Source organism: Sminthopsis crassicaudata, chromosome 5 (assembly GCF_048593235.1).
Source record: "Sminthopsis crassicaudata isolate SCR6 chromosome 5, ASM4859323v1, whole genome shotgun sequence".
NCBI lineage: Eukaryota > Metazoa > Chordata > Mammalia > Dasyuromorphia > Dasyuridae > Sminthopsis > Sminthopsis crassicaudata.
This window is the reverse complement of record NC_133621.1, coordinates 161,447,057-161,472,309: the sequence shown is the minus strand read 5'-3', so window position 1 is coordinate 161,472,309 and position 25,253 is coordinate 161,447,057. Positions and strand designations below refer to the sequence as shown.

The 25,253-nt window shown below is 32.3% G+C and overlaps 1 protein-coding gene across 11 annotated transcripts in view; it reads right to left on the bottom strand.

Annotated features, from left to right (window-relative positions):
* The window catches only part of BEND7 (BEN domain containing 7), a 278,824-nt gene that overhangs the window by 180,964 nt on the left and 72,607 nt on the right, over positions 1 to 25,253 (bottom strand). For 10 of the 11 annotated variants that reach the window (XM_074268596.1, XM_074268594.1, XM_074268595.1 and 7 more), the window contains 3 exons: positions 17,480 to 17,782; positions 14,733 to 14,855; positions 10,324 to 10,586 (listed from right to left, as the gene is read on the bottom strand). In XM_074268596.1, the coding sequence (XP_074124697.1) occupies positions 10,324 to 10,586; positions 14,733 to 14,855; positions 17,480 to 17,771 (678 nt within the window). In that variant the 5' untranslated portion in view covers positions 17,772 to 17,782. Of the gene's footprint in view, positions 1 to 10,323; positions 10,587 to 14,732; positions 14,856 to 17,479; positions 17,783 to 22,438; positions 23,105 to 25,253 lie in introns of those variants that run through there. The other variant, XM_074268598.1, reaches the window with a different exon arrangement.

Sequence of the window (25,253 nt, the reverse complement as noted above, 5' to 3'; positions counted from 1 at the left end):
TTGGGAGGGATCAACCAGGAGATCTTATTTATGTTTAGAATATAAACAGAATTTAATCTAGGTGAATTCCAATTGTAAAGCATTAAATCTATGCCCTTGTGGTCCCCTCCCCAATGGAGTTTAAGATAACCCAGCTCATGAAGGAGAAAACTAGATTCCTTTGTCTGGATTACTAGAGTTGGCTGAGTAACATAATCAAGCTACATTCTCACCTCCTCATATGACAGTTCACCTCCCCAATAACTGTTCAACAATGAGGTTTGATTTCCACCTGTTTGAGCATTCCCTTTTCTAAAGGTATTTAAGCATTCTGGATCATCATGGGTTTGTGTTTGGTTCATGGTTTATGATGATTCCAGTGATTATCAATTTCTTATCAGTTAGCCTAATTAATAAGTTAATTATTAATTATACAGAAATTCTGTTTCTTGAGCTTTTCATTTATCTCGTGGAGTACTGACCAAGAACTGGGAAGATCTTAGTTCAAATATAGCCTTAGACACTTATTAGCTGTATGATCCTGGGCAAGTCACATAATATCTATTTGTCTCAGTCTGTGATCTGTAAAAATCAATTGAAGAAGGAAATGGCAAACCACTCTAGTACCTTTGCCAAGAAAACCCCATGAACAAGTCCATGTACTTACAAAGAGTCAGACGACAAATCTATCACCTCAGTGAGTGCTAAGCCTTGAAATCTTTTATGCCTAACATTTTGCAAGCTAGGCTTCAGCAATACATAAACTGAAAATTAGTTTTCAAAGAGGCAAAGGAAAAGAAGGCCAAATTGACAATATTCACGAGAATATAGATAAAGCAAGGGAGTTTCCAGAAAAATACCTACTTCTTCACTGACTACGATAAAGTCTTTAACTGTGTAGATCACAACAAAATATGCCAAGTTCTTGTCTCCTGAGGAATCACTATGCAGGCCAAGATGCAACAATTAGAACTGACACAGAGTATAAAATGAGAAATGCCAGGTTGAATGAATCAAAAAATGGAATTAAAGTTTTTAGGAGAAATATTAACAGTCTCAGAGTTGCTGACAATAGTATTCGGATGGCAGAAAGTGAAAAGGAATTAAGAAGCCTTTTGATGAGGGTAAAAGAAAAAAGTATAAAATCTGGTTGAAGCTGACCATCAAAAAATGAAGATTTCTGGCAACTGGCCCCATCACTTCCTGGCGAATGCTAAGAGAAGAAATAGAAGCAGTGTCAGATATATTCTTAGATTCAAAGATCACTGCAAGTAATTATTGTAACCATGAAATTAAAAGATTTTTTTTTCCTTGGAAGGAAAGCTATGGAAAATCTGTATGACATACTCAAAAGCAGACATCACCTTGCCAACAAAAGTCCATATAATATGGTTTTTCCAGTAAAAATGTATGGTTGTGAGAGTTGGACTGTAAGGAAAGCTGAACAACATAAAATCAATTCTTTCAAACTGTAGTGCTGGAGAAGATTTTTGAAAGTCCCACAGACCAGAAAGATCAAATCACTCAATACTTAAAGAAATTAATTCAGCCTATTCATTGGAAAGTCAAATTCTGAAGCTGAAGCTTAAATACTGGCCACATAATGAGAAGTTGGGACTCATTGAAAAAGACTTTGATGTTGGGAAAGATTGAAGGCAAAAGGGATGGAAGAGAAAAAGATGGATAAATAGTATGGAAACATCCTTGGACAGACAGAGATAGTGAAGGAGAGAAGGGCCTGGCATCCTATGGTCCAAGGAGTCACAAAAAGTGTGGACACGACTCTGAATGACTAAACAATGCTATTGCTATTATTCTCTCCAATTCCCTCAAGAATCTACTGTATAAACCAGATGGCAGAGAAGTTTGAGATCTTTGCTCCTTTTAATACTGATGTGCTGCTCCTATTCTTTCCCTTTGAGGAAATTTTAATTCCAAACTTCTTCTAGACTTCAAAAAGTACCATAGCCAATTGACAGTTAATATTGTGTTTTCACAAATAACTGTCTTTTGTGTAGATGCCTCTTTTCCATTATTTTGGGTCCCCAAATTGCAAAGCATTTTGTTAGCTATTTTGCAGCATTTTCTAAGTAGTTTGTTATTAGTATTATCTTTAACCTTTTGAATAACAGCAAAAATGTTACATTATGTTTTTTAAATTTATTATGAACTAGAGAAACATGAACATTTCCAAGTAAAAAAGAACAGAAAAAAAAGATTTTATGTGAAGTCATGAATAAAAAAAATAAACTACAAAAAATAAAGGGGAAAACTGTGCATATATTTATAAAGTTATATACTACAGAAAGAAAATTTACAAGGTTAGAAAAAAGTTAACAAAGAAGCCCAGAAATTAAAAGGAGACAAAAATTCAAGAAAGGCAAAAATAAAACCTATTTTTAATAATATTATATATAATATTTTAAAATATTTATAAATATTTTTATATTTTTAAAAATGGATAACAATCAAAATAACATAGAATTCCTAATGCAATGAGAAAAATTAGGCCTCTTAGATATCACTGAAGTTTAGAGGGATGAGATCCATAGATGGACTACTGCTCTAGATTATGCCTAAAAACAAAAACAAAAAACCAGAAGAGAAAGAGGACTGAAAAGTGATTGTTTTAAAAACAGGAAATTAACTTCTTTTCTTGATACTCCCATTCACAAAGAACTCTAATTTCATAGTGCATAGTGCATAGTTGTTGTTTTTTTTTTTGGAGGGGAGTTTGCACATAGTTAATGTAGAAATTTGTTTACATGACTATAAATATTTGTAATGACTTCTAGTTTTCTTATTTTTTCAGTGATTAAGTTAATTTACGTAGTTCAGGGGAAAGGAGAGAATTTGGAATAGAACATTTCTTAAAAATTGAATTTTAAAAAGTAATAATATATTAAAAAGACATACTCACCTTCCTTCTAGAGTCAGCCAAGTGGCCCATTGAATAGAGTACCGAATCTGGAGTTAGGAAGACCTGAGTTAATAAACAGCCTCAGACATTTACTGGCTATGTGACCCTTGGCAAGTTTAATCTGTTTCAGTTTCCTCAAATGTAAAACCAAATTAAGATATAAAAAGGCAAATACATCATATGGAAGCTGGGATAGGCTAAAAAAAAAAAGATTCAATTCTAGACTATTCAATTCAACAGAAATTTGGTATTAAGGCAAATTCAAAATATAAAAATGACAAATATTCCTTCTCCAAGAAGCTAAAATTCTATTAGGTGACATAATAAATAAACAAGAAAAACAAGTGAATGAAATTTGAGAAGGAACAAGGTATTATCAACTAACAGGACCACAAAAGGCTTCCTTTAAAAGGTGGCATCTAGAAGGAACCTATTGATTCTAAAAGGTAGAAATACTGAGAAAGTACATTCTGGAATGGTAATTACTTAAGGAAAAGCAGTAAGGCAAATTCTTGGAACAGAAATAGGCCCAATGCAAAGGGAGAGAATATGAAGGAAGTCTGGAAAGATAATTTGCTGCCAAACTGTAAAGAAATATAAATATAGGATTAATAAAAAAAAGCACAGTACATTACTACAAAAATATCAGGATTACAATAATGTTTTATAAACAACATGAAAAGGAAGCAGATCTTACGTTAAGGGCAATGACCAAAAATTATTCCAAAAAAAATGATAAAACTTCCCTCCCTCATGGCAGAAAATAGATGCCAAAGTATACATGTGGATCACAATATCAAGATCTTTGCTTGATTGTTTTCCTTTGTAGACATGGAAAAGTTCTATTTGGGGAGAGGAAATAAATATATGGAAATGTCTATCCAGTAAAAAACAAAAGGCATCACTAAAACTTTGAATTCGATTAAATAAGCATTTCACCAAGTGCCTAAAATGTATAAGGCACTGCACTATGCACTAGGGATACAAAGACAAAAATAAAAATCCCTGCACTCAAAGTATTTATGTATTCTCTTATGCTAAGATAGAACATAAACAAAGATAAATAACTATGAACCCCTATTTAACAAAAACTTAAGGAAAAAATGGAAAGTAGTTTAGGAAAAGTTAGATTTAGATCAGTATCTTATATCAATATAACAATGATAGATGAATAGATGATTTAAATATAAAAGATTATATTAAATATAGCAAACTAAAGATACTTTACAATTGTGGTTTGTAAATTCCATAGCAGAATTCTTACCTACAAAACGGTTCACAGAACTTAGAAAGTTTTAAAAACAATAAAAAAGTGGAAAATTACATTAAATTGAGAAGTTTTCCCCCTTCAAAAATACCAGTAACTAGAAGAAAACAGTTAGAAAAATCTTCAAGCAAATTTCTTTAATAAAGGTCTAAAAACAAAAGATAACTAAAGAATGGATATAAATATATAACAATAAGAGTCAATACCCAATTGATAATTTTTCAATGACTATGAATAGGTAGATCTCAAATAAATGCAAACTATTAACAAGTATATAAGAAAAAGGCTCCAAAATCATGAATAATTAGAGAAATATAATTTAAAACAATTCTGATGTCCTACTTCATATCTATCAGATTGAAAAAGATGGAACAAGAAGAAAATAGTAATGGTGGCTAGGATTGTAGAAGAATAGGCAAACTAACTTACTATTGGTGAAACTGAATTAATTCAAACATTCTGGAAAACAATTTGTAACAAAATCTCAAAAGTTACTACATACATATTACAATTAACCCAGGATACTACTATTGGGCAGGTATGTCAAGGAGATCAAGAATAAAGGAACAGGAGCCATATGTACAATAATATTTAAGGCAATACTTCTTGTGGTAAGAAAGAACTAGAAACAAAATAAGTATTTTTCAACAAGGAATGGCTTTTAAAAATGTGGTTATACATGCAACAGAATAGTACCAAACCCTAAAAAAACAGTTGGAGATCCAAGTATAGATAATCAACAGAGAAAAGATATCAAATTAGGAATGATCTGGTAAAGAAATTGAAACTATTTCTAGTCATATGAAAAGGTGCTCCAAATCATTATTGATCAAATAAATGCAAATTAAGACAACTCTGAGATATCATTATACACCTCTCAGATTGGCTTAAAAGACAATGACAAATGTTAGAGGGGAGGTGAGAAAACTGGGACACTGACACATTGTTGGTGGAGTTATGCATCCAATAATTCAGAGCAATTTGGAACTATGCTCAAAAAGTTATCAAACTGTGCAGAGTTACAGTGTTTGGGCTTATATCCCAAAGAAATCTTAAAGAAAGGAAAGGGATCCACATGTGCAAAAATGTCTGTGGCAGCCCTTTTTGTAGTGGCAAGAAACTGGAAACTGAGTGGATGTCCATCAGTTGGAGAATGGTTGAATAAGTTATGGTATATGAATGTTATGGAATATTATTGTTCTGTAAGAAACGACTAGCAGGATGATTTCAGAGAGGCCAGGAGAGACATGAACTGATACTAAATGAAATGAGCAGAACCAGGATATCATTATACACAGCAACAAGACTATATGATGATGAATTCTGATAGACGTGGCTATCTTCGGCAATGAGAGGATCCAAACCAGTTCCAACCATTCAATAATTAAGAGAATCAGCTACAACCAGAGAGAGAACACTGAGAAATGAGTGTGGACCACAACATAGCATTTCCACTCTTTTTGCTGTTGTTTGCTTGCATTTTTGTTTTCCTCCTCAGATTTTTTTTAACTTTCTAGATCTGATTTTTCTTGTGCAGCAAGATAACTGTATAAATATGTATACACATATTGTATTTGACATATAGTTTAATATATTTAACAGGTATTGGACTACCTGGCATCTAGGGGAGGGGATGGGGAAAAGAGAGGAAAAGTTGGTACACAAGGTTTTGGTTGAAAAATTACCCATGCATATGTTTTATAAATAAAAGCTATAATATAATAATAAAGAGTGATCTGGAAAGGCTTCTTCAAGAAGATGAGATTTTAGCTGGGACTTGAAGGAAGCCAGGAGGCAGGAATGGGGATGGTAAGAATTCTAGTCATGGAGAACAACCAATGAAAATATCTGGAGTCTGGAAATGGAGTATCTTGTAGAAAGAACAGTCAGAAGCCCAGTGTCAATAGATTGCAGAGTATGTGGGGATGTGTAAGGGGTAAGTAGACTTGAAAAGTACAAGAGAATCAGGTTATGAAGGATTTTAAAAGTCAAACCGAAAATTACATATTTGATCCTGAAAGAGATAGGAAGTCATTGAAGTTTACTGAATGAGGGTAAGGAGACTAGTGTTGAAGTCAGATTTTCATTTTAAGATCAATTTGTCAGCTGAACGGAAGGACTATAGCGAGGGGAGACTTAAGAAAGGAAACCAACCAGAAAAGCTATTTCAATAGTCTAAGCATGGGTGATGAAGGCTTATACCAGAGGAGAAGCAATATCAGAGAAGAGGACAGACGTACAAAAGATGTTAAGCAACTAAAATCAATAGGGCCTGACAAAATATTGTATATGGGGGGAGATGGTTGAGAGAGAGTGAGGAATCAAGGAAGCCACTTAATTTTTAAGAAACCCTAGAATGATAGAAATACCGTTTCTTCAACAGTAATAGAGAAGGTAGAAAGAAAAATTGGGTGGGAGGAAAGATCATGCATTAAGCTTTTGAATTATTGAGTTTAAGATGTCTATAGGACATCCAGCTTGAGATTTTCAACAAGCAATTGGAAGTGATATCAGTTTAGGAAAAAGGTGTGAGCTCAATTAGCAGCTCTGAAATTCATCAGCAGAAACAGTTAACTAATAAGATTACTAAGATAAATAGAAAGAGAAGAGGTCCTAAGTCAAAGCCCTGGAAAGCACTCATTGTTATAAAGCATGATGTAGACCAAAGCTTCTTAAAATATGGGTTGCTACTCCATATAGGATCATGTAACTGAATGTGGGGGCCACAAAATTATGATGTATTATCAATATTTAACTTGTATATTAATTTTATATACCTATATAGGGTTTGTGTAAAAATTTCTTGGAAGAAAAGTCATCACAAGTGGAAAAAATTTAAGAAGCCCTGACCTAGCAAAGGTTCAGCAAAGTAGAATAGGAAAGAGTGATCAGACAGGTAGGATGAGAACCAGAATAGTGTATACTTAGTTCATTTCAATCTTTTTTACCACAAAAATCATCCATATCCCATCATCTAAACATGAGTATTATTTCCCAATATTCTTCCATCCTCTCTTTCCTGTTGACCTCAATAGTTCCCAAAGGTTCAATATTATCTCAATATTGTTGAGTTATAACTCTTTATCCAGCCAAAATCTCTCTTTTAAACCTCTATTCCTTAGTCATCAGCTATATGCTAGACAATACCCGGATATACTATCACCATCTCAAACTCTACATAATCAAAAAACAAAAACAAAAACTTGATTACCTCTGCCCTTAAGTTCACCTATCCTCATATATCTCCCTATTTACTTTGTGAATAGAGACCATTCTCTCAGTCATTCAAGACATAAAGGCAAGTTCTCCTTAACTCTTCCCTCTATTTCACTGCCCAATCCAATGTTCCCCAATCCTAAGGGGTTTACTTTCATAATATTCCTTGCAATCATTATCTTCCTCTATCCCTACATCTATTATGCTGGTTTAAATGCTATCAATTTTGAAATAGACTACAATTGTCTTCTACTTGTGGTCTTTCCTTTTCTAATTTATCTGCTATAGAACTGACCAAATAATCTGCCCAAAAAACACATCTGACTATGCCTTTCTTCCATTAAAGAATGTTCAGTGGTTTTCTTGAATAAAGGAGTACCTATTGAATAAAACACATATTCCTGCCTGACATCTAAGTCCCCCAAAATATAACCCTAACAAACATTTCTAGATTTTTTTCATATTATTCACCTTCCTATGTATAAAGCATATTTCATCTAAAATGGATTGCTATTATTACCTGAACTGGATATTGTTTTGCTCATTTTGGACTTTCTTAAAGGTAGGTTCCCTTGCTTTAAATGTCCTTTTTTTTTCTCATGTCTGCTCCTCAGTTATTACCATCTTATAACACTTAATTCAAATATCCTTCTATGAAGCCAACTTTGATGTCCCCATTTGTTACATTCTCTTCATCTGTAAATTATCTTGCATTTATACTTTTCTATAGGCAGATTTTATTTACCAGCAAAAAGTAAGTTTTTTTTTTTTTAAGGTAAGGACTGGATTTCTTTTTTCCTTTGTACCATGTATCCAGCAAGACAATTTGACTAAGTTTTGAGGGGCTAAAGAGGCTTCTGAATTCTATCAGTTTTTTAATAGTAGCAATTATTTTACATTGGTTTTTTAATAGTAGCAATTATTTTACCATTGGTTACTTGATATCTCTAGGAAATGATAAAGTTAGATCATTTTTATTATGATCAATTTCTTCCACAGGCAACACCTTCTAACTCTCTTTTTAAAGTATTAATGATATTCCCACCTAAGGCTTTTGATTAATCTATGAGTCTTTGGTTTCTTTCATTTCTTCGCATACACACACACACACACACACACACACACACACACACACACACACACACACCACCTACTTCCTAACAGATTTTGGTGTCTTCCTATATGTTTACTTTCATATTTAAGTCACAAAGTATCAAAGTTTATAATGACTTAATTTGATAATTCTTCATAAAAATACTCTACATCATTACTTCCTCTTCAATGTATATTGGTGTGTTAAGTTGCATTTCTCTTCATGACGGTATGCTTGCTTAAATTCAACATAAATATAATTAATCAATGAATTAGTCATAAAAATGGTACCTATTAAGTGTCTCATACTATGCTAGGCTTTAGGAATGTAAATAAAATAATTTAAACAAGTATAAGATGAGCTGATCATAGTGTCTTATGAAAATTATGTTTTTTTCTACTTTTGGGCCCATAATGCAATCAACTTTAGCATCTTCTTTATCTTTCCGTGGATTCTAACTATCCTTTCATTCAACTATTATTCTTTTGTAGTGAGAATATCAAAACAGAAATAGTTCAGTACTTGTTGCTTGCTGATCAGAGACTGCACTGAGAATATTATCAGAAATTAAATTAACAATGGTCTAAAAACAGGTTTGAGTGATTCTTAGAACTATCACAATAATACAATATCTCACTGGGAAATGATATGATTCATGAAGATTACAACAAAAGAGTGAAAAGTCAGGGTTTCTACCAAGTTGGAAAGTCTTCATATCCAGGCTCAGTACCAGGTTATAAATCTGTCATCTAAAGAATCAATTTAACTAAATGCATCAAAGCTCATCATCAGGTGATAGGTAACCAGATGATAAATTCCTCTGGCCAATGGCTATGCTGAAAACATATATACTTTCTGCTTCTATAGTTAGTAGTGGAGTGACTGAAAAGATGCACAAATTACTTTTGGATAAGAAAGAAATTGCTACTTTAAAATTTTTTTCAAGATATAAGGTCTTTATTAAATTTTATAGGTGTCCTTAGCAAGATCCTTAAGGCCATAGCTTAATAATTTCATAATTAAAGATTATTCATTCTTGTTTATTTTAGGAGTTCTCATAATATGTGTGATTCAAAATACACAAATGTATAAACAAGCTGTAAATAGGATATCAGTTATAAATATTAAATTTTTTTAAAAACTAGCTTTTAACTAAGTAAAAATGTTGTCAGTAGGACATTTACATGTTAGCAATATCAACAACTATAACATTCTGGCTATCATATTAAAATAGAAACACCTCTGAAGAACATCATGCTATTATTACACAGAGTTAAATGGCAAAAAACTGCAACTTAATTAGCAGTGTACCTTGTCTCTACAACACAAAATTAGCACAATTTCTCCTTTTTTATTATTAGTTTGTTTTTCTAGAAAGATGAGATCTTATCTATTCATTTATGATCATCTAAAAAAATTAATTATATTGTTTTAGTTCTCTATGATAAGAAAATTGAAAATTGCAACTTCAAAATTTAAAATATTAAAGAAAATAGTAATCAGATTCTTTACTAAGGAGTTTTTTTCTAGATATCACTATCTTGAAAAACAAAGCAAATTAATCACCCTCTTTCCTTCGAGGTTTAAGGAACACAAACTTTATTAAGAGAAAAAAAGTGAGGAAAGGAATATCCCACTCCTGCACACAAAAATTATCAACAATTTCTATTTTCTTAATCTCATTTTCAAATGTATCCATAGCTTTATCCTATTTTATTTAAACGTATAATAAGCTACCTTATCTGTCCACATATGTAAATATTTTGTATTAGCTATGGGAAATTTGCTAATACAACAAATTTAACTCAAACTTAACCACAGATTCTGTAGTATTAAATATCAACTTACATCTGAAGATGGTGATTCAAGAACAATGCCAAATCCTAAAACGTGATTTTCCTCAGCTGGGATGTGGTCAGCTTTTTGGAGAACAGATTGATCAGAGGTAACTGCTGTCTTTTCATTCTCTATTACACTGGACTTCTTATTTATAGGAAGAAGTTCAGTGATCTTTGGGAGAACTTTTTTCTTTTTATTTCTTTTTCGGGAAACAGCTGTTCTCTGGGAGCATAGATGGGAAATTGAGGACTGTTGTCTGTTTTGAGTCCCAACTGTAAACAAAGAAACAAAAGTATGGTAAAGGTACCTGCCAACCTAATTTAAAACTACTAATCATGCTGCCTACTATTTTACAAATTTTATTATTAAAATGGAGCCCTTTCATATCAGGATCTCAAATATGGCCTAGCAACATGGATTAAGGGAATAAAACACAAAATTAACTTCAAGCTGGACACAAAAGCTCATAAAAAAAAAAAAAAAATCTGGCGGTCACCTAATGCAAGTTCTGGCAGGCTGCCAAAGAAAGTTTTAAACAAAAAAGGCCATCTAAGAGAAAAATCTTGCTGTTGATGTTTGAGCAAAACATCACAGGGAATATCTCAAGTAGAATTTACTAGTACTATAAGTTATAAGGAAAGAGGAAGTTATGAGGTATTTTAAAAAGCAAAGTATCACATTTTAAAATATATATTTATAAATGAAATCTATCTAATACATGAGAAAATTACTCTGGGAACTTAATTTAAATATATATCTTTTACACTCTGCAACATAAATACTCAAATGTAATGTAATTGAAAGCACAGTGAGCCTGAATCAAACTGGGTTTGAGTAATAACTTTTCTATTTACTAACCAGGAGACCATGGGCAAGTTAACAATTGTCCTAAGCCTTTGTTTCTTCAAACATAATATGATGGTAATAATAATATGTATGATCTCTATTATATGGTTGTCATGAGTATATCAATGTGTAAAACTTCAAGCACTATCTCCAAGTTGTTACTATTGTTGTTGTTACGGTTAATATTATTATTATGACTATTCCATGAACATTTCAACTGCAACATTTTGTTTAATCAATCATTTGTTCTCTAATGGCTCCATGATTGCTAGACACAGAAATGGTATCTTGGTGCTGTTAAATTGACAGATGTGATTTGAAAGTCTGAGCAAAACAATGAACTTGGAATTATTTTACAGACCTTTACCTAACTTATTAGATTCATTAAAAAATTCAACAAATATTTCCTAAGTATCCACTATGTTCATTGCTCTGTCCATATAGTTTTATTTTTCCATATCTCAATTTTATGTGATGAAAAATAGGAATAATGTTTCTCTATCTCATAGACTATTAAATTAATTAGTAAAATCCATAAAACACTTTGAAATCCAAAGAAAAAAGAGACCCCACAAGTAAAAAAAAAAAAAAGTACTAATATGGAATAAATACTCAAAGAATTAAAGTATAACAACTGTAGTCCTTACAAATTTGATCTGAAAATAATTAAGGTTTGTAATATATTTTGAAACCCCTTAATGAAAACCATCATCAAGACACATCATTATTTATACCCTCAAGCATCAAAACACTACTAAATGTGACTATTGGGCATGCCTGTAATAAATCCACAAATAAATATAACATATGAAATCTTTGAAATTGTATATTATTATGTGAAATTTTATTAAGCTAAAAAACTGATTATGCGTAGTCATTTCATCCAACTATTCAAAAAGTAACTTATACACACAATGTAAGATAGAAATGAAAAAAAATTATTAACCATATCTATGATAATTAGCCTACCTAGTCTATCTTGAAATCTATGCTACATCTACATACAACAAGTGAAGTGGGTTACTCAGACAATTATCACAATGCTTAAGATCAGAAATATAAAGCTGGAAAAAATCTTAAAAGTCATCTAGTCCAATCCCTTCACATTATAGACAATGAAAATGAATCCCAGTGAGGGGAGGTAACTTGACCACAGTTATACAGAGAATAAATTAGCAGAAGAATCTCTGTGCTCCCACGTCAGCTCTCTTTCCACAGCCCTATTCTGTCCCTCAGATTGTTCTTGTCTCAGTTGTGGAGATTCTCCACAAAAATTTTTTCTAACATATGTGCTGGGAAATTGTTCAAATTTTGCAACTCACTTTAGCCTAAACTTCTACCCCCAAAACTTGTTTTGCCTGTTCTTTTTCTTTTTCCTGGAATAGAGTTAGAACTTTCAAAAACCAAATAAATTTAAGTTGAGGAGACAAAACATTTTATCAAACGCATAACACAATACAAAGTTTATATTTTTAAAATTAAAGAAAATGGTAACAATTAATTTTTCTTGATCTTCTATACAACCAGTGGAATTAAAAAATATTAGAAAATTTTGGTGTATAGTTTACCACTCTAACCTCTATAGAATCAGAGAAGGAAACATTGTTACAAGATGGCATTAAGCCCATTTAGGGTAAAGATTCTAGGGATTTAAAGAACTACAATTTATAGCTTGTTATCTCAATAGCAACAAACAGATATATCAAAATTATATTTAATTTTCACTTGATATTTCCTTAAATGAGAATTTTAATTAAAATGTTAGTAAAGTTAAGTGCTTTTTATGAGAAGAAAATCCTACATGATGTATGAAAGTAATTGTTACTTATCTGAGCTCTACTTCAAGAGATATTAACTATGTACTAGGTTATTGAGGTGATGTTTAGAAATTACTTTAAAGTTTATGGAGCTTTTTCCTCACAAAAAAATCCTATGAGATAGGCAATACAAATATTATTGTCTTTATTTCATAGATTAGGAAACTTTAGTTTAGAGAGGTTAGGTGACTTGCCCAAAGTCACACAGCAAGGAAATGGCAAGGGCAGGATTTAAATTCAAATCTTTTAACTCCTGATGTAGTTGACTTTCTACCTATGCTGACTCTAAAATTATTTTTTATTATATTACTGAAGAGATTGAGTAAAATTCTTAACCTTAAATACAATAAAATACTTTGAAATGAATATTTTCTTTTTCTTTTCTTTACTTAACCATTTTAAAAGTAGAATTTAGTTCACATGATTTTGTATAACTAATATGCTAAACAATAAGCTTTTGGAATCAAACCCATATCACTAAATGTTAGGATTTCATTAAAATTCCTACCTGGCCGGAAAAAAAAAAGTGAAATATCTTACTATTCTACAAGGAAGCAAAAAAAAAATAAATGAGGAGGGAGAGAGAGGGAGAAGGGGGAGAGAGAGAGAGAGAGAGAAAGAGAAAGAGAGAGAGAAAGAGAGAGAGAAAGAGAGAGAGAGAGAGAGAGAGAGAGAGAGAGAGAGAGAGAGAGAGAGAGAGAGAGAGAGAGAGAGAGAGAGAGAGCGCGCGCACCTTCTTGACTGACACGAAAACTCTTCTTGGGAGCAATATCAAGCTTTTTTCCCTTAACAAAACAGACATTTCATAACTTGGTGAAAGTCTTTAACTTCCCTATAACTAGTGTAATTCTGTTTTGTTCTAATTGTAAAGGAAAGGAAATGTGATTGTTATAGTTAAGAAATAAAATCCTGGGCATTCTAGATTTCCACTATTGATTGGGCTCTATGATCAAATATAAATCTCTCATCTTTTTAATGCTTCAGAAATTTAGAGTCAACTCAAAAGAGAATAAAAATTAATTTCTCTGAATCATCAGGAACACAATATCTACCTGCTTAATGCCAATGAAATGAGTAATAACTCCAGGAAAGATCAATGAAGCCAATAATTTTTTCTTGCTTATCTCTTCCTGTAAGTCTGTGCACCAGTGGCAGCCATACTAGAACCCCTGCTTTCTAGTTGGCAGCTACATATATGTACATGCATATGTATACATAGGGGAATAGTATAGACATGCACAGGCATGAAAAACAGCTCAAAGCAGAAGGGAATCTCTACACAGGTACAGGTTGAAGGTGGTTTTAAATGTCTCTTCTGACTCTCAGATACCATGATAGGTTGTGGAAATATAAAAAGCCCTGAATGTAAACAGCTCTGTAAGTAATTGCTAGGTTTCTCCTATTCTCTTTCTTTCTCTGAATAAACCTTATTGTCAGTTATAACAGTAAATGGGCATTAAAGAGTTACATACATTAAAAAAAATTCAGAAATTCAATTAAACTGATGTTTGTGATGTAGTTGATCTCAGGGTGACATGCCTCAAAGTGAGACAAAAAAGAATAGTTAGCAAGAACAAAGTAAATTTGATGCTGAAGGAAAAATGGATTACATAGGCAAAAAGAACTAGTAAAATTCGTATAAGAAAGCAAGGTGGGAGGGATTAACGAAGAAGGCACAATAAACAACTGTTCCTAAAGATGCCAAATGTGCATTAAAAGTTGAAAGAACCAGGTTTGAGGCCATTATCTTTGTACCTGCTTGAATCTGCATTAATTTTCTCATGGTCTTGAGTTCTTGAAGAATGGCCTGCAAGGTTGACTGGCAGTTACAAGTACAGCAGTTTGATCCAATTGATGAATTCACCACTGGAAGTTCTCCTAAGCATGAAAGAAAAACATGACAGACTCCAAACCCAAAAATGAAATTTAAAGAGAGAAAGAAAAGTATCTTGACAGGATTTTGATGCATATACTATTATTATGGAACCATGCCTAAGGAAAATGTACCCAATAATTTTCACAACCTGAATTTTGGGGTCTGATTTTATCGAATTATAAAGGCTTCCATATTGTAAGATACATGCTGCTTCACAGTTTGGCAAAGACTGCATGCAAGTATGAACACAATGCAACCTCTCAGCAGGCCTCTCTATTGTCAGATTAGTTCATCTAAGATAACAATGGCATAGAAATTTATCATAAACACTCTCACTGTATTATGCATAAAAACTGAATCTAAAAAAGAATAGACTTGAACTGGTAGTTGTATTTGAAATAAAGGTTTATATTAAGAATTAAATACGAATATAACTACTAAAAAATAGTTTGAATACTAAGAATAATATTTCACAATACAAGTAACAGTGGATAAAACAAAAGGTGAGAGTTTACTCCAGGATAGGGGAGAGTAGGAAAGGTTGAGGTTGAGTTTTAGCTGTATGGTAGAAAGGATGTAGATGTATAGTACTCCCTCAACTTGATAAAGGATATTCTACATTTTTACCTGTATCTCCTCCAGTTTTCTTTTATCCATCACTCAATTACCCTTTATTTAATATAACTTCTGCTCCCTTTCCTAATAGGCTACAACTTCCCTCCATAGCTGTTATGGTAAAAATGTACAATTCATTCCTACCATGAAAGTCCTTCTGATGTCACTATTTATCCACACCATTCTCAAAAGCAGAGTAGGTTCATAAGAACACCTGGGCCTTTATTAAATGATACATACATACATCTATACAATAAATATATATTACATATATCCATTACATCCAATTAAATTTCTGCAACATAAAGTTTTAACTCATATAGCTTTTTCAGACCAAGAATACAGTTAGAATATTAGTCATAGTAAAACTATTCTTAAAATACTTTTTAAATTCTGGGTAGCAAGAAATCTTGGATTCAAAATTGTTACAAAAAGGCATATGAAGATATATGACTTAAATAATATGCCTATAAGTTATCAGCACATCTAATAAAAGTACACTAAAAAATCTGTTTTGACATTGGTACATAGAATATTTGTGTTAACTCCTATTATCACCAAAATCACTGGATGTAAATCCACTATTAATCGTGGAAACCGGAAAATAGAATCTTACTTTCCAATTATGAAGGGCCTACAAAATTCATAGATAAAAAGAATTATTTGGGGTTTTTTAAAAACTCATTTCTTCATATCAACACCTGGACCATATTAAAGAAGAATATTCTTAATTACTTAATATAGTCACTGTTTCTGGATACTGTCTTTATCAATTTTAGAGGACAAAGGCAATCTTTTCCAACTTGTTATAAATCATTTTTTAATTTTAAAGAGAACTGACTTTATTTTTATGGAGGAGTCTTTAAAGTTCCATCTCCATCCATCCTGGAAGTAAGCCAGCATGAGAATTTGATACTCATTTGTATAATAGCTAAAAGAAAGAGAAGATACAAATACAACCTCACTGTCTCATCAGCAGGTGTCTTCACAGTAGTTTTTCTTGCATTTGAACTAGTTACTGAAGATTACAAAAACATCACAGAAATATTTAAATAGAAGAACACATTAAGGTTTTCTTTTTCTTGTAAAAAGCAAGTTATAAAATCTGAATTTAATAAAAAGAATGACACTATAATTATGTGAATTTTCCCTTAAGTGAATTTTGTTCAATGTTAATGAAGCTAAGCTATAAAACATGGATTGCTATTTCAGTGGCTGTTGTCTAAGATAAAAGCAGTCGTGCCACCTTGGACTTAGGGTTACAAAGTCCTTTTTTTGGCTATGAATTCAGTATCACTGGCACATACTAGGCTGATGTTACAGAAAAATAAGGGAGTAAGCAAAAGAAAATATAAGTATGTCAGTTCACTAGGAAGCTTTTTTTGAGAGTAAAGATCAGTTCTGTATCATACATGTAAGGAAACAATTTCTGCCTTAGCTCACTCTTTTCCCTATGCCTACAATGTGCTCATTTGCCCATGGAATTCCTATTCATTGATTTCCTATATATGACCTGCCCCATGAAGTTTTCTTGAACATACACACCTACACAATTCCATCAGAAATCACTTTCTTCTTTGGATCTTGTACATAGTGTTTTATTTTGAACTTCTTTAAAGTCCTTTATTTATATTACAGTAATATGTGTATGTATACATATATGTAGGTATAACATATACTTCCCAGAGACTAGAAGTTTTGTTTTCTCTAGGTACTAAGAAATATTTTTCAGATTAGAATCATGAATAGATTAATTTTGTAAAGGAATACCTCTGCTTTAAACATTATTTTAGCCAAGTAAACAATTCTTAATTCTTAAATAGTGTTAAAAACATTCTTGGACTTCAGTATTGTTGAGGGCATTTTCAATTATACCTTTGAGATTTCCCCCTCTTCTAAAATGATTTGGCTGTTTTTGTGATTAAGGATTTATTGTATTGAACCCAAACAAATAAACCACATATATCATAAAGCTTAACAATGAAAATCAGAACCTGAATTAAGATCATACCATTGGATCCTCCAGTAGTTTTGGACTGACTCTGGAAAGTTTTAGATCGGGTTCCATACTGGCCTGGGAATTGGCCAATTTGGGATGGTAATTCATTCCATGTACCACTGGGGGAAGGGTGGAGGCTCTGTGAGACCTCAGTGGAAGAATTCAAACGTTGAGCCCAGACTAAGTCTAAATCCTGGGGTTCTTCCTTTAGTTTTTCTCCTTCTTTGCCAACACGCTGATAGATTCTTCCAGTACTGTCATTCAGTAATCTTCTCATCCCTGTAATTTGTTTTTTAATTTCCATGCTTTCATCTCCTAATGAAAACAGAGCTAGAGTTATCACTGCAAATTAGAAAAGAAGAAAGAGCTTCCCTCCATCTCCTCCCCCCACATGTGAAATTACTAATTTCTGATTCTAGTTACAGTGATAGAAATAATGCATAAAATAAGCCTACTAACTTCAACCTAACTGTATTAGAAAAAGACTGAATTTTTTCTTGGTAAAAGTTGCTTGAATTTGCTTTATCTCATCAATGTCTTCCAAATCCTAGCTAAGAAAGTACTTTGTTAAAGAAAGAAAAAAAAAAAAAAACTACTTCGTATTCTGTTAAATAAGCTTAAGACTGAAGAATATGCAGAGGGTGAGACAAGAGAGATAAAAAGCCATCAAATCACACCACAACCACTCATTCACTTTCTAACTTTGGCTAGGTCAATTTATTACTTTATGTTTTCTACCTATAGCAATACTAACTAGCTTCCCTGAACCATCCTCATCCCTAGAAACTTTTAGGAAAAGTGTTTATACTACAGTAATCAAAAGTTTGTAACAAGAATAATCATTAGGAAGTAAGATTTTTTTTGAATGAGAACTGCATCATTTGTAATTTTTTATAAAATTTTTGGATCCGTAACAAAAATAATATATTGCAATAATACACTTCATTGTAAGAAAAACATCTTATCAATCCATAAGTTCTTAAAGGATCATATTCTTAGATCTAGAAGGGAGCAACCATTTTAGCAACAAAATGGATGCTCAAAGAGATCAATTGAAGAGCTGGTCATTTCACTAGTAGCAAAAGGCAGAGCTGGTATTTTAATTTAGATGCTCTGACTACACATCCAAAACTCTTTTCACTCTATTAGACTAGCAGGAATTTTGTCAGACTTTGTATCTTCTCTCAATAACTAGCAAAGGAAATGACTTAGTAGAGAGCAATCAATAAATACTATTTAATGAATTGGTGAATGAGATAGAAATAATAAAGACGACACCAGGATTCATTTTTTTAAAAATGGATTTCTCCTTAAGAAACTTTTTCTTATCCCTACACATAACATGGAGTTGTTGTTCCCCAACTTTCTTGGTTTATTGATGATAAAAGTCAGTGATACCTCTGTTAAGAAAGCTTTCCATCCACTAGTAATCAATCAATCAATAAGTATTCATTAAGCTCCCACTCTGAGCCAGGACATTGTACTAAGTGCTGGGAATATAAATAGACAGTACTTGCCTCAAAAAGCATACAATCTAATAAGGAAGACTATTCAAACAAATACATAAAAAGAAGCTTTATATAGGATAAATAGGAAATAATTAACAGAGGGAAGGCACTGAAATTCAGAGGATTGGGGAAGGCTTCCTTTAGAAGGTGAAATTTTAGTTGGGACTTAAAGGAAGTCATGAAGATCAGTAGTTAGAAAAGAAGAGGGAGAATATTCTAGGTATAGAGGGGCAGCCAGAGAGAAAGACCAGAGCTGAGAGATGGAACATCTTATTTGTAGAATAGCCAGGAATGTAGTGATACTGGATCAAAGCAAATGTTGGGGAGTAAGATGTAAGAAGATTAGAAAGGGGCTACCAAATTTGAATACCAAATAAAGGATTCTGTATTTGATCCTAAGAGCCACAGGGAACTACTGTAGTTTACTAATGGACTTCATTTTAGAAAAATCACTATAGTGACAGAATGGAGGCTGGACTGGAGTGGAGAGAGAGGAGATAGATACAACTGCCAGCAAGTTACTGCAGTAAAACAGCTGTGAGGTAATAAAATTAATATGAGGTAGAAAGGGGGCAATGTCAGAGAAGAGACTGAAATATACTTGAGAGAAGCTGAAAAAGAAAATCAACAGGTCGTGACAATAGTTTAGATATCAGGATTGAGAAGTATGAAGAATCCAGGATGCCTTCTTGTTTCAAACCTGAGAAACTGGGAAGATGGTGTTGTCCTTTATATGATGCTGTAAGGAGGGGGTGTTAAGGATTTGAAGGAAAAGAAAATATGCTGTTTTGGATCTATAGGAGATGAGGGAGGCCATGGAATTCCCTCATTTTTTCCCCTGAAAATATGAGGCAAGGTTTTGAACTGAGAGTGTGAAAGGGAACCATGGGAGGTTTATGGGAAGAATTGTAAAGGTATAGTAAGACTTTCTAAAAGGAATGAGGGCCCACTTGTGATTATATAATATAAATTTGTTGGGTCCAGTCACAACAGTACTTTGATTTTCTCCACCTTTATTAAACAGCATTTTGTATAGGAGTGAATGATGGGAGTGATCCAAAGCTGACACTTGGCTGGATGTAAATGGCAATATAAGGGGGCTAAAGTTCTAAGAGAGAAGGATAGAGTGAAAGAAGATATTAGAAAGAGTGATTAACAAAGGATTGATGGCCTAGGAGAGAAGTGAAAAGTCAAGGATTAGAAGTCAAGGTACAGATATAGGGTTATGTAGGGGAAGGAGAAGGGAAAATCAAATATATTATAGTTGATTAAAAGATTTTAGAATTCTTGAATATGGCAAAACTGCAGGCCTCAACCCTTAGGTGACTGTTTCATTTAAACTTCTAACGTATTATTTTACTCTCAGCCTAGTCTGGCCCCTTACTGAAACTTAAGCAGTGATTTAGGATTTACTCTTTCTCAATTATATGGCAACTAGCAAGAAAATGAGAATTTCTCTCAACCATCTCCTTATCTAAATCAACTTTGTTAAGAGAAGCTTTGTACTCAAAGGATTTTTTAATTGTGGTATTAGTCTACTACATACTCCCTAGAGGCAATTACTAAACACTATTTGATGTTATTATGAAGTACCATGTAATTATAAAGTATTTTAAAGAAATGATGACACATTAGGAAATGGTAACTCCCATTGGGAGCTATTTAATAGCTATTTATTTAATAAAGCTATATTTGGAGTCAAGAGTACCTAGGTTAGAGTCTTAGCTTGTGTTACTCTGGACAAATGACTCTGAGAATCAAGTTTCTCAGCTTTAAAGAAAAAAACTATATTATAATTGCAAAAAAGTAGAGCACTGGACTAGGGAGTACAGATGATCTGAGCTTGAATCCTGCCTCAGCCTCAGTGTCCCCAAGAGTAATATAGGTATAACAGTGGTCCCTATTTCACAAGATTTTTATTGGGCTTATATGAAATTTAATACATATATATGCATATACATGTTCTGTATTATGTATATTCATGTCACACATATCTATATATATATAAAATTATGTAATTGCAAATATTAAATTGCTACATAAATGGTAGCTACTTAATTATGTAAGTGTATGCAATTGAAAGAGTACAATGTCATCAACATCAAACTAAATTACAGAACATATATTTTAAAAAATACAAAAGATGCAAAAACTTTAAATATAAATTAGCAAAAAGATTACAACAAAATTGTACAGGTGGGTTTATACCAAGAATGAAGGACTAGTTTAATAGTAGAAAAACTATCAACATAATTAATCAAATCAATAACCAAATCAACAAAAATCATATGATTATCTCTACAGATGCAGAGAAAGTACTCTGCCACTCCTATTTAAACAACAACAACAAGAAAGCATAGGAATAAATGGAGCTTTCCTTAAAATAGAATCTATCTAAAATCATCAGGAAACATTATCTATAATAGGGATAAACTAGAAGTCTTTGTAAAAACATCAGAGATAAAGCAAGGATGTCCATAATCATCACTATTCAATATTATATTAGAAATGCTAGCTATAGCAATAATAGAAAAAAAAATGAGGAAACAAAATTATCACTCTTGGCAGATGATGGTATGCTTAGAGAATCCTGGAGAATCAAGTAAAACACTAGCTGAAATAATTAACCATCTTCAGCATTTCTATGTATTTCCATAAAATCCAGCAACAAGAGAAAGAAAAAGAAAAAGTCATTTAAAATAACTGAAGATATAGATATTACAAAATACTGGGAAGTCTATCTGCCAAGAAAAAAAACAGGAATTGCATGAACATAATTACAATACACTTTTCACACAAAGTCAGATATAAACAATTAGAAAAATATTAATTGCTCACAGGTAGACTAAGCCATTATAATAAAGTTGACAGTTCCACTTAAATTAATTTATTTATTTAGTCAAAGTGCCAAAAAATTAGTTTTAGAGCTAGAAAAAATAGTAAAAAATTCATCTGAAGGACAAAATGTCAAGGCTAACTAGGGAATCAATGAAAAAAAAATGTGAAACTATTGATCAGAGAAATGCAAATTAAAACAACTCTTGAGATATCACTACATACTTCTCAGTTTGGTTAAGATAACAGGAAAAGATAATGATGAATGTTGGAGGGGATGTGGGAAAACACTGATACATTTTTGGTGGAGCTATGAACTTATTCAACCATTCTAGAGAGCAATTTGGAACTATTCCCAAAGGGCAATCAAAATGTGCCTACCCTTTGATCCAGTAGTGCTTGTACTTGGGCTTGTATCCCAAAGAGATCTTAAAGGAAGGAAAGGGACCCACATGTGCAAAAATGTTTGTGGCAGTCTTTTTAGTAGTGGCAAGAAACTGGAATCTGAGTGGATGCTCATCAATTGGAGAATAGCTGAATAAGTTATGGCACATGAATGTTATGGAATATTATTGTTGCATAAGAAACAATCAGCAGGATGATTTCAAAGAGGCCTGGAGATACTTACATAAACTAATGCTAAGTGAAATGAGCAGTACCAGGAGATCATTGTATCGGCAACACCAAGATTATACGATGACCAATTCTGATGGACGTGGCTCTTTTTAATAATGAGATGATTCAGGTCAGTTCCAATGACCTTGTGCTGAAGAGTCATCTACACCCAGAGAGAGAACTGTGGGAACTGAGTGTGGCTCATAACAGCATTTTCACTCTTTTTATTTTTGTTTGTTTGCATTTTATTTTCTTTCTCAAATCTGTTTTTCCTTTTTGATTTTATTTTTCTTGTGCACCAATTCCTAACTGTATAAATAGGTATGCATATATTGGATTTAACATATATTTTACCATATTTAACATCTAGGGGAGGGAGTGAGGGGAAAGGGAGGAAAAATTGGAACACAAGGTTTTACAAGGATTAATGTTGAAAATATCTATGCATATGTTTTGAAAATAAAAAGTTTTAATAAAAAACAAAAATGTAAAGGAAGGTAGTATAATTCTACCATTTCTCAAACAAAACAGTAATTATAAATCTGGTTAAGAAATAGAGAATTGGATCGATTGAATAGATTAGATACACATACACAGTAATATATGATCATATCAATCTAGTGTTTGATAAAGATCCCAGCTTTTGGAACAAGAACTTACTATTGACAAAAAATTGTTTAAGAAACTATAAAGCAGTTTGGCAGAAACTAGGAATAGACCATATGCCATGTCTCTCAAAATTGTCTCCAATTATCATAATTTATGAAAATGTCATTCACAATTAATCACCATATACTATTGCTGTTAATTGTATATAATGTTTTCTTGGTTCTACTCACATCACTATGCATCAATTCATGTAAATTTTTCTGAGTTTTTCTGAAAGCATTCTGCTTGTTATTTCTTATAATAATATTCCATCAAAATATCATTCTGTAATTTGTTTAGCCATTTTCCAATTAATGAACATTCCCTTGATTTTCAATTTTTGGTCACCACAAAAAGAGCTGCCATTTTCTTTGGGATATGAATCTGGTAGAGGTATTGGGAGGTCAAAGGGTATGGACAGATTTATATCCCTAATTAACTGTGAATGAAATTCTCAGAAATACAATAATTGAAGACAATTCTGAAAGACTTATGATGTAAAATGCTATCTATCTCCAGAGGAAAAAAATGATGATGGTTGCAGATTAAAACATATTTTTTAAAAAACCATTTTTTCTATTCCTCAGGGTTTTTTTTTGTTCTCTGTTTTCTTTTGCAACATAACTAATGTAGAAATGTGTTTTGCATGACTGCAATTTTTTTTTATTTACATCTAATTTCTTGACATTTCAGAGAAGTGAGAGCGGAAAGGATGCAAGGAATTTGGAACTCAAAATTACAAAAAATAAAGTTTAAAATTGTTTTTTTTACATGTATTCTGAAAAAATAAAGTTTAAAAATTTTCACTAAAAATACAAGATAATTTTGGATGCTATAGAGATGAGATAAGCTCCCATGTAGATAGTCTTGAGTCAGCTTTAAAGGAAGCTAGAGATTCTAATAAGTAAAGGTAATGAGGGAACGCATTCTTAGAAGTGGGAAATGGAATGCCCTGTATTAAGAACACCAAGGACCACATACACCTGTACAATTCTCACTGCAGGGCCCACTATCATTCTTAAGACATCAGTTTGGCCATTCCTTAGTTCCAGGAACAATAAAAGCATTTCACATCTTTCCCTTAGGCTTCTATGCCTCTACCTTCAAAGGCTACAGAAGCCATGGGCTATGAAGAGTGACAACCATTTCTCCTTCTTCATCTCTTGTTAGTAGTCCAAATGAGATGACCATAAAACTGTTCAACTCCTCAAACTGCTCTTCTACATAAATCACCAAAAGAAATGGGTTCTCAATCTCAACATGCCACTGAAAAAGTTGCCAACAACTAATTAATTCCTATGTAGTAAGACTCTAGAGCTATACCTGGATAAAATATTGAAGGATTCTTCTGAATTCCAAGGGCCAATTGACATTAGGAATATCTTGAAATCTACCAATTGAATAAATTTGTCTCTGAAAAATCACAAAACTACAAATGAAATCTGAGAAGTTGACACTTTTATTTTGGAGATATATAGGACACCAGAGCTATGGGCACTCATGAGTCTTGAAGGCCACATACAAGCCAATGATGATTAAAGGAAAAGAATTGTAAAAAAATTGATTCTTTTCAGGAATAAACCTCATTAAAATTCTATCCTGTTGATCTACTCCACAGAGCTGCTTTAAGACATTTCTTGCTACTTTTAAAGATACTTGCTTGGGATATTAAGACAGTAGAATGGATTCTATATTACAGGAAATAGTATTGTATCAAGAGTCAAGTGCATCTAGCCACTGTGTGGCTAAAGTTTAAATCTTTAGTTGCAAATTGAAAGATTAGTTTAGGAAGAGTTATTTTTTAGTTTATACTTATCATTTTATCTAAATTATTAGTATCATATTTCATTATATCCACATTGTTGTAATGTAAATCAGAAAAAATATAAAAGTGGATTTAAGTTTCTGGTAAATTAAAGAGTTATTTCCAAAAGATGAGTACTATTAAATTACTATGCAGATGAAAGAACACTGGGAAACTAGTGTGGACTGCTTGCAGTTTTGTTTTTCTTCCCAGGTTATTTTTATCTTTCTAAATCCTATTTTTCTTGTGCAACAAGAGAACTGTATAAATATGTTCACATATATTGTATTTAAGATATATTTTAACATATATGAGACTGCCTGCCATCTAGGGGAAAGGGTGGAGGGAAAGAAGGGAAAAGTTGGAACAGAAGTGT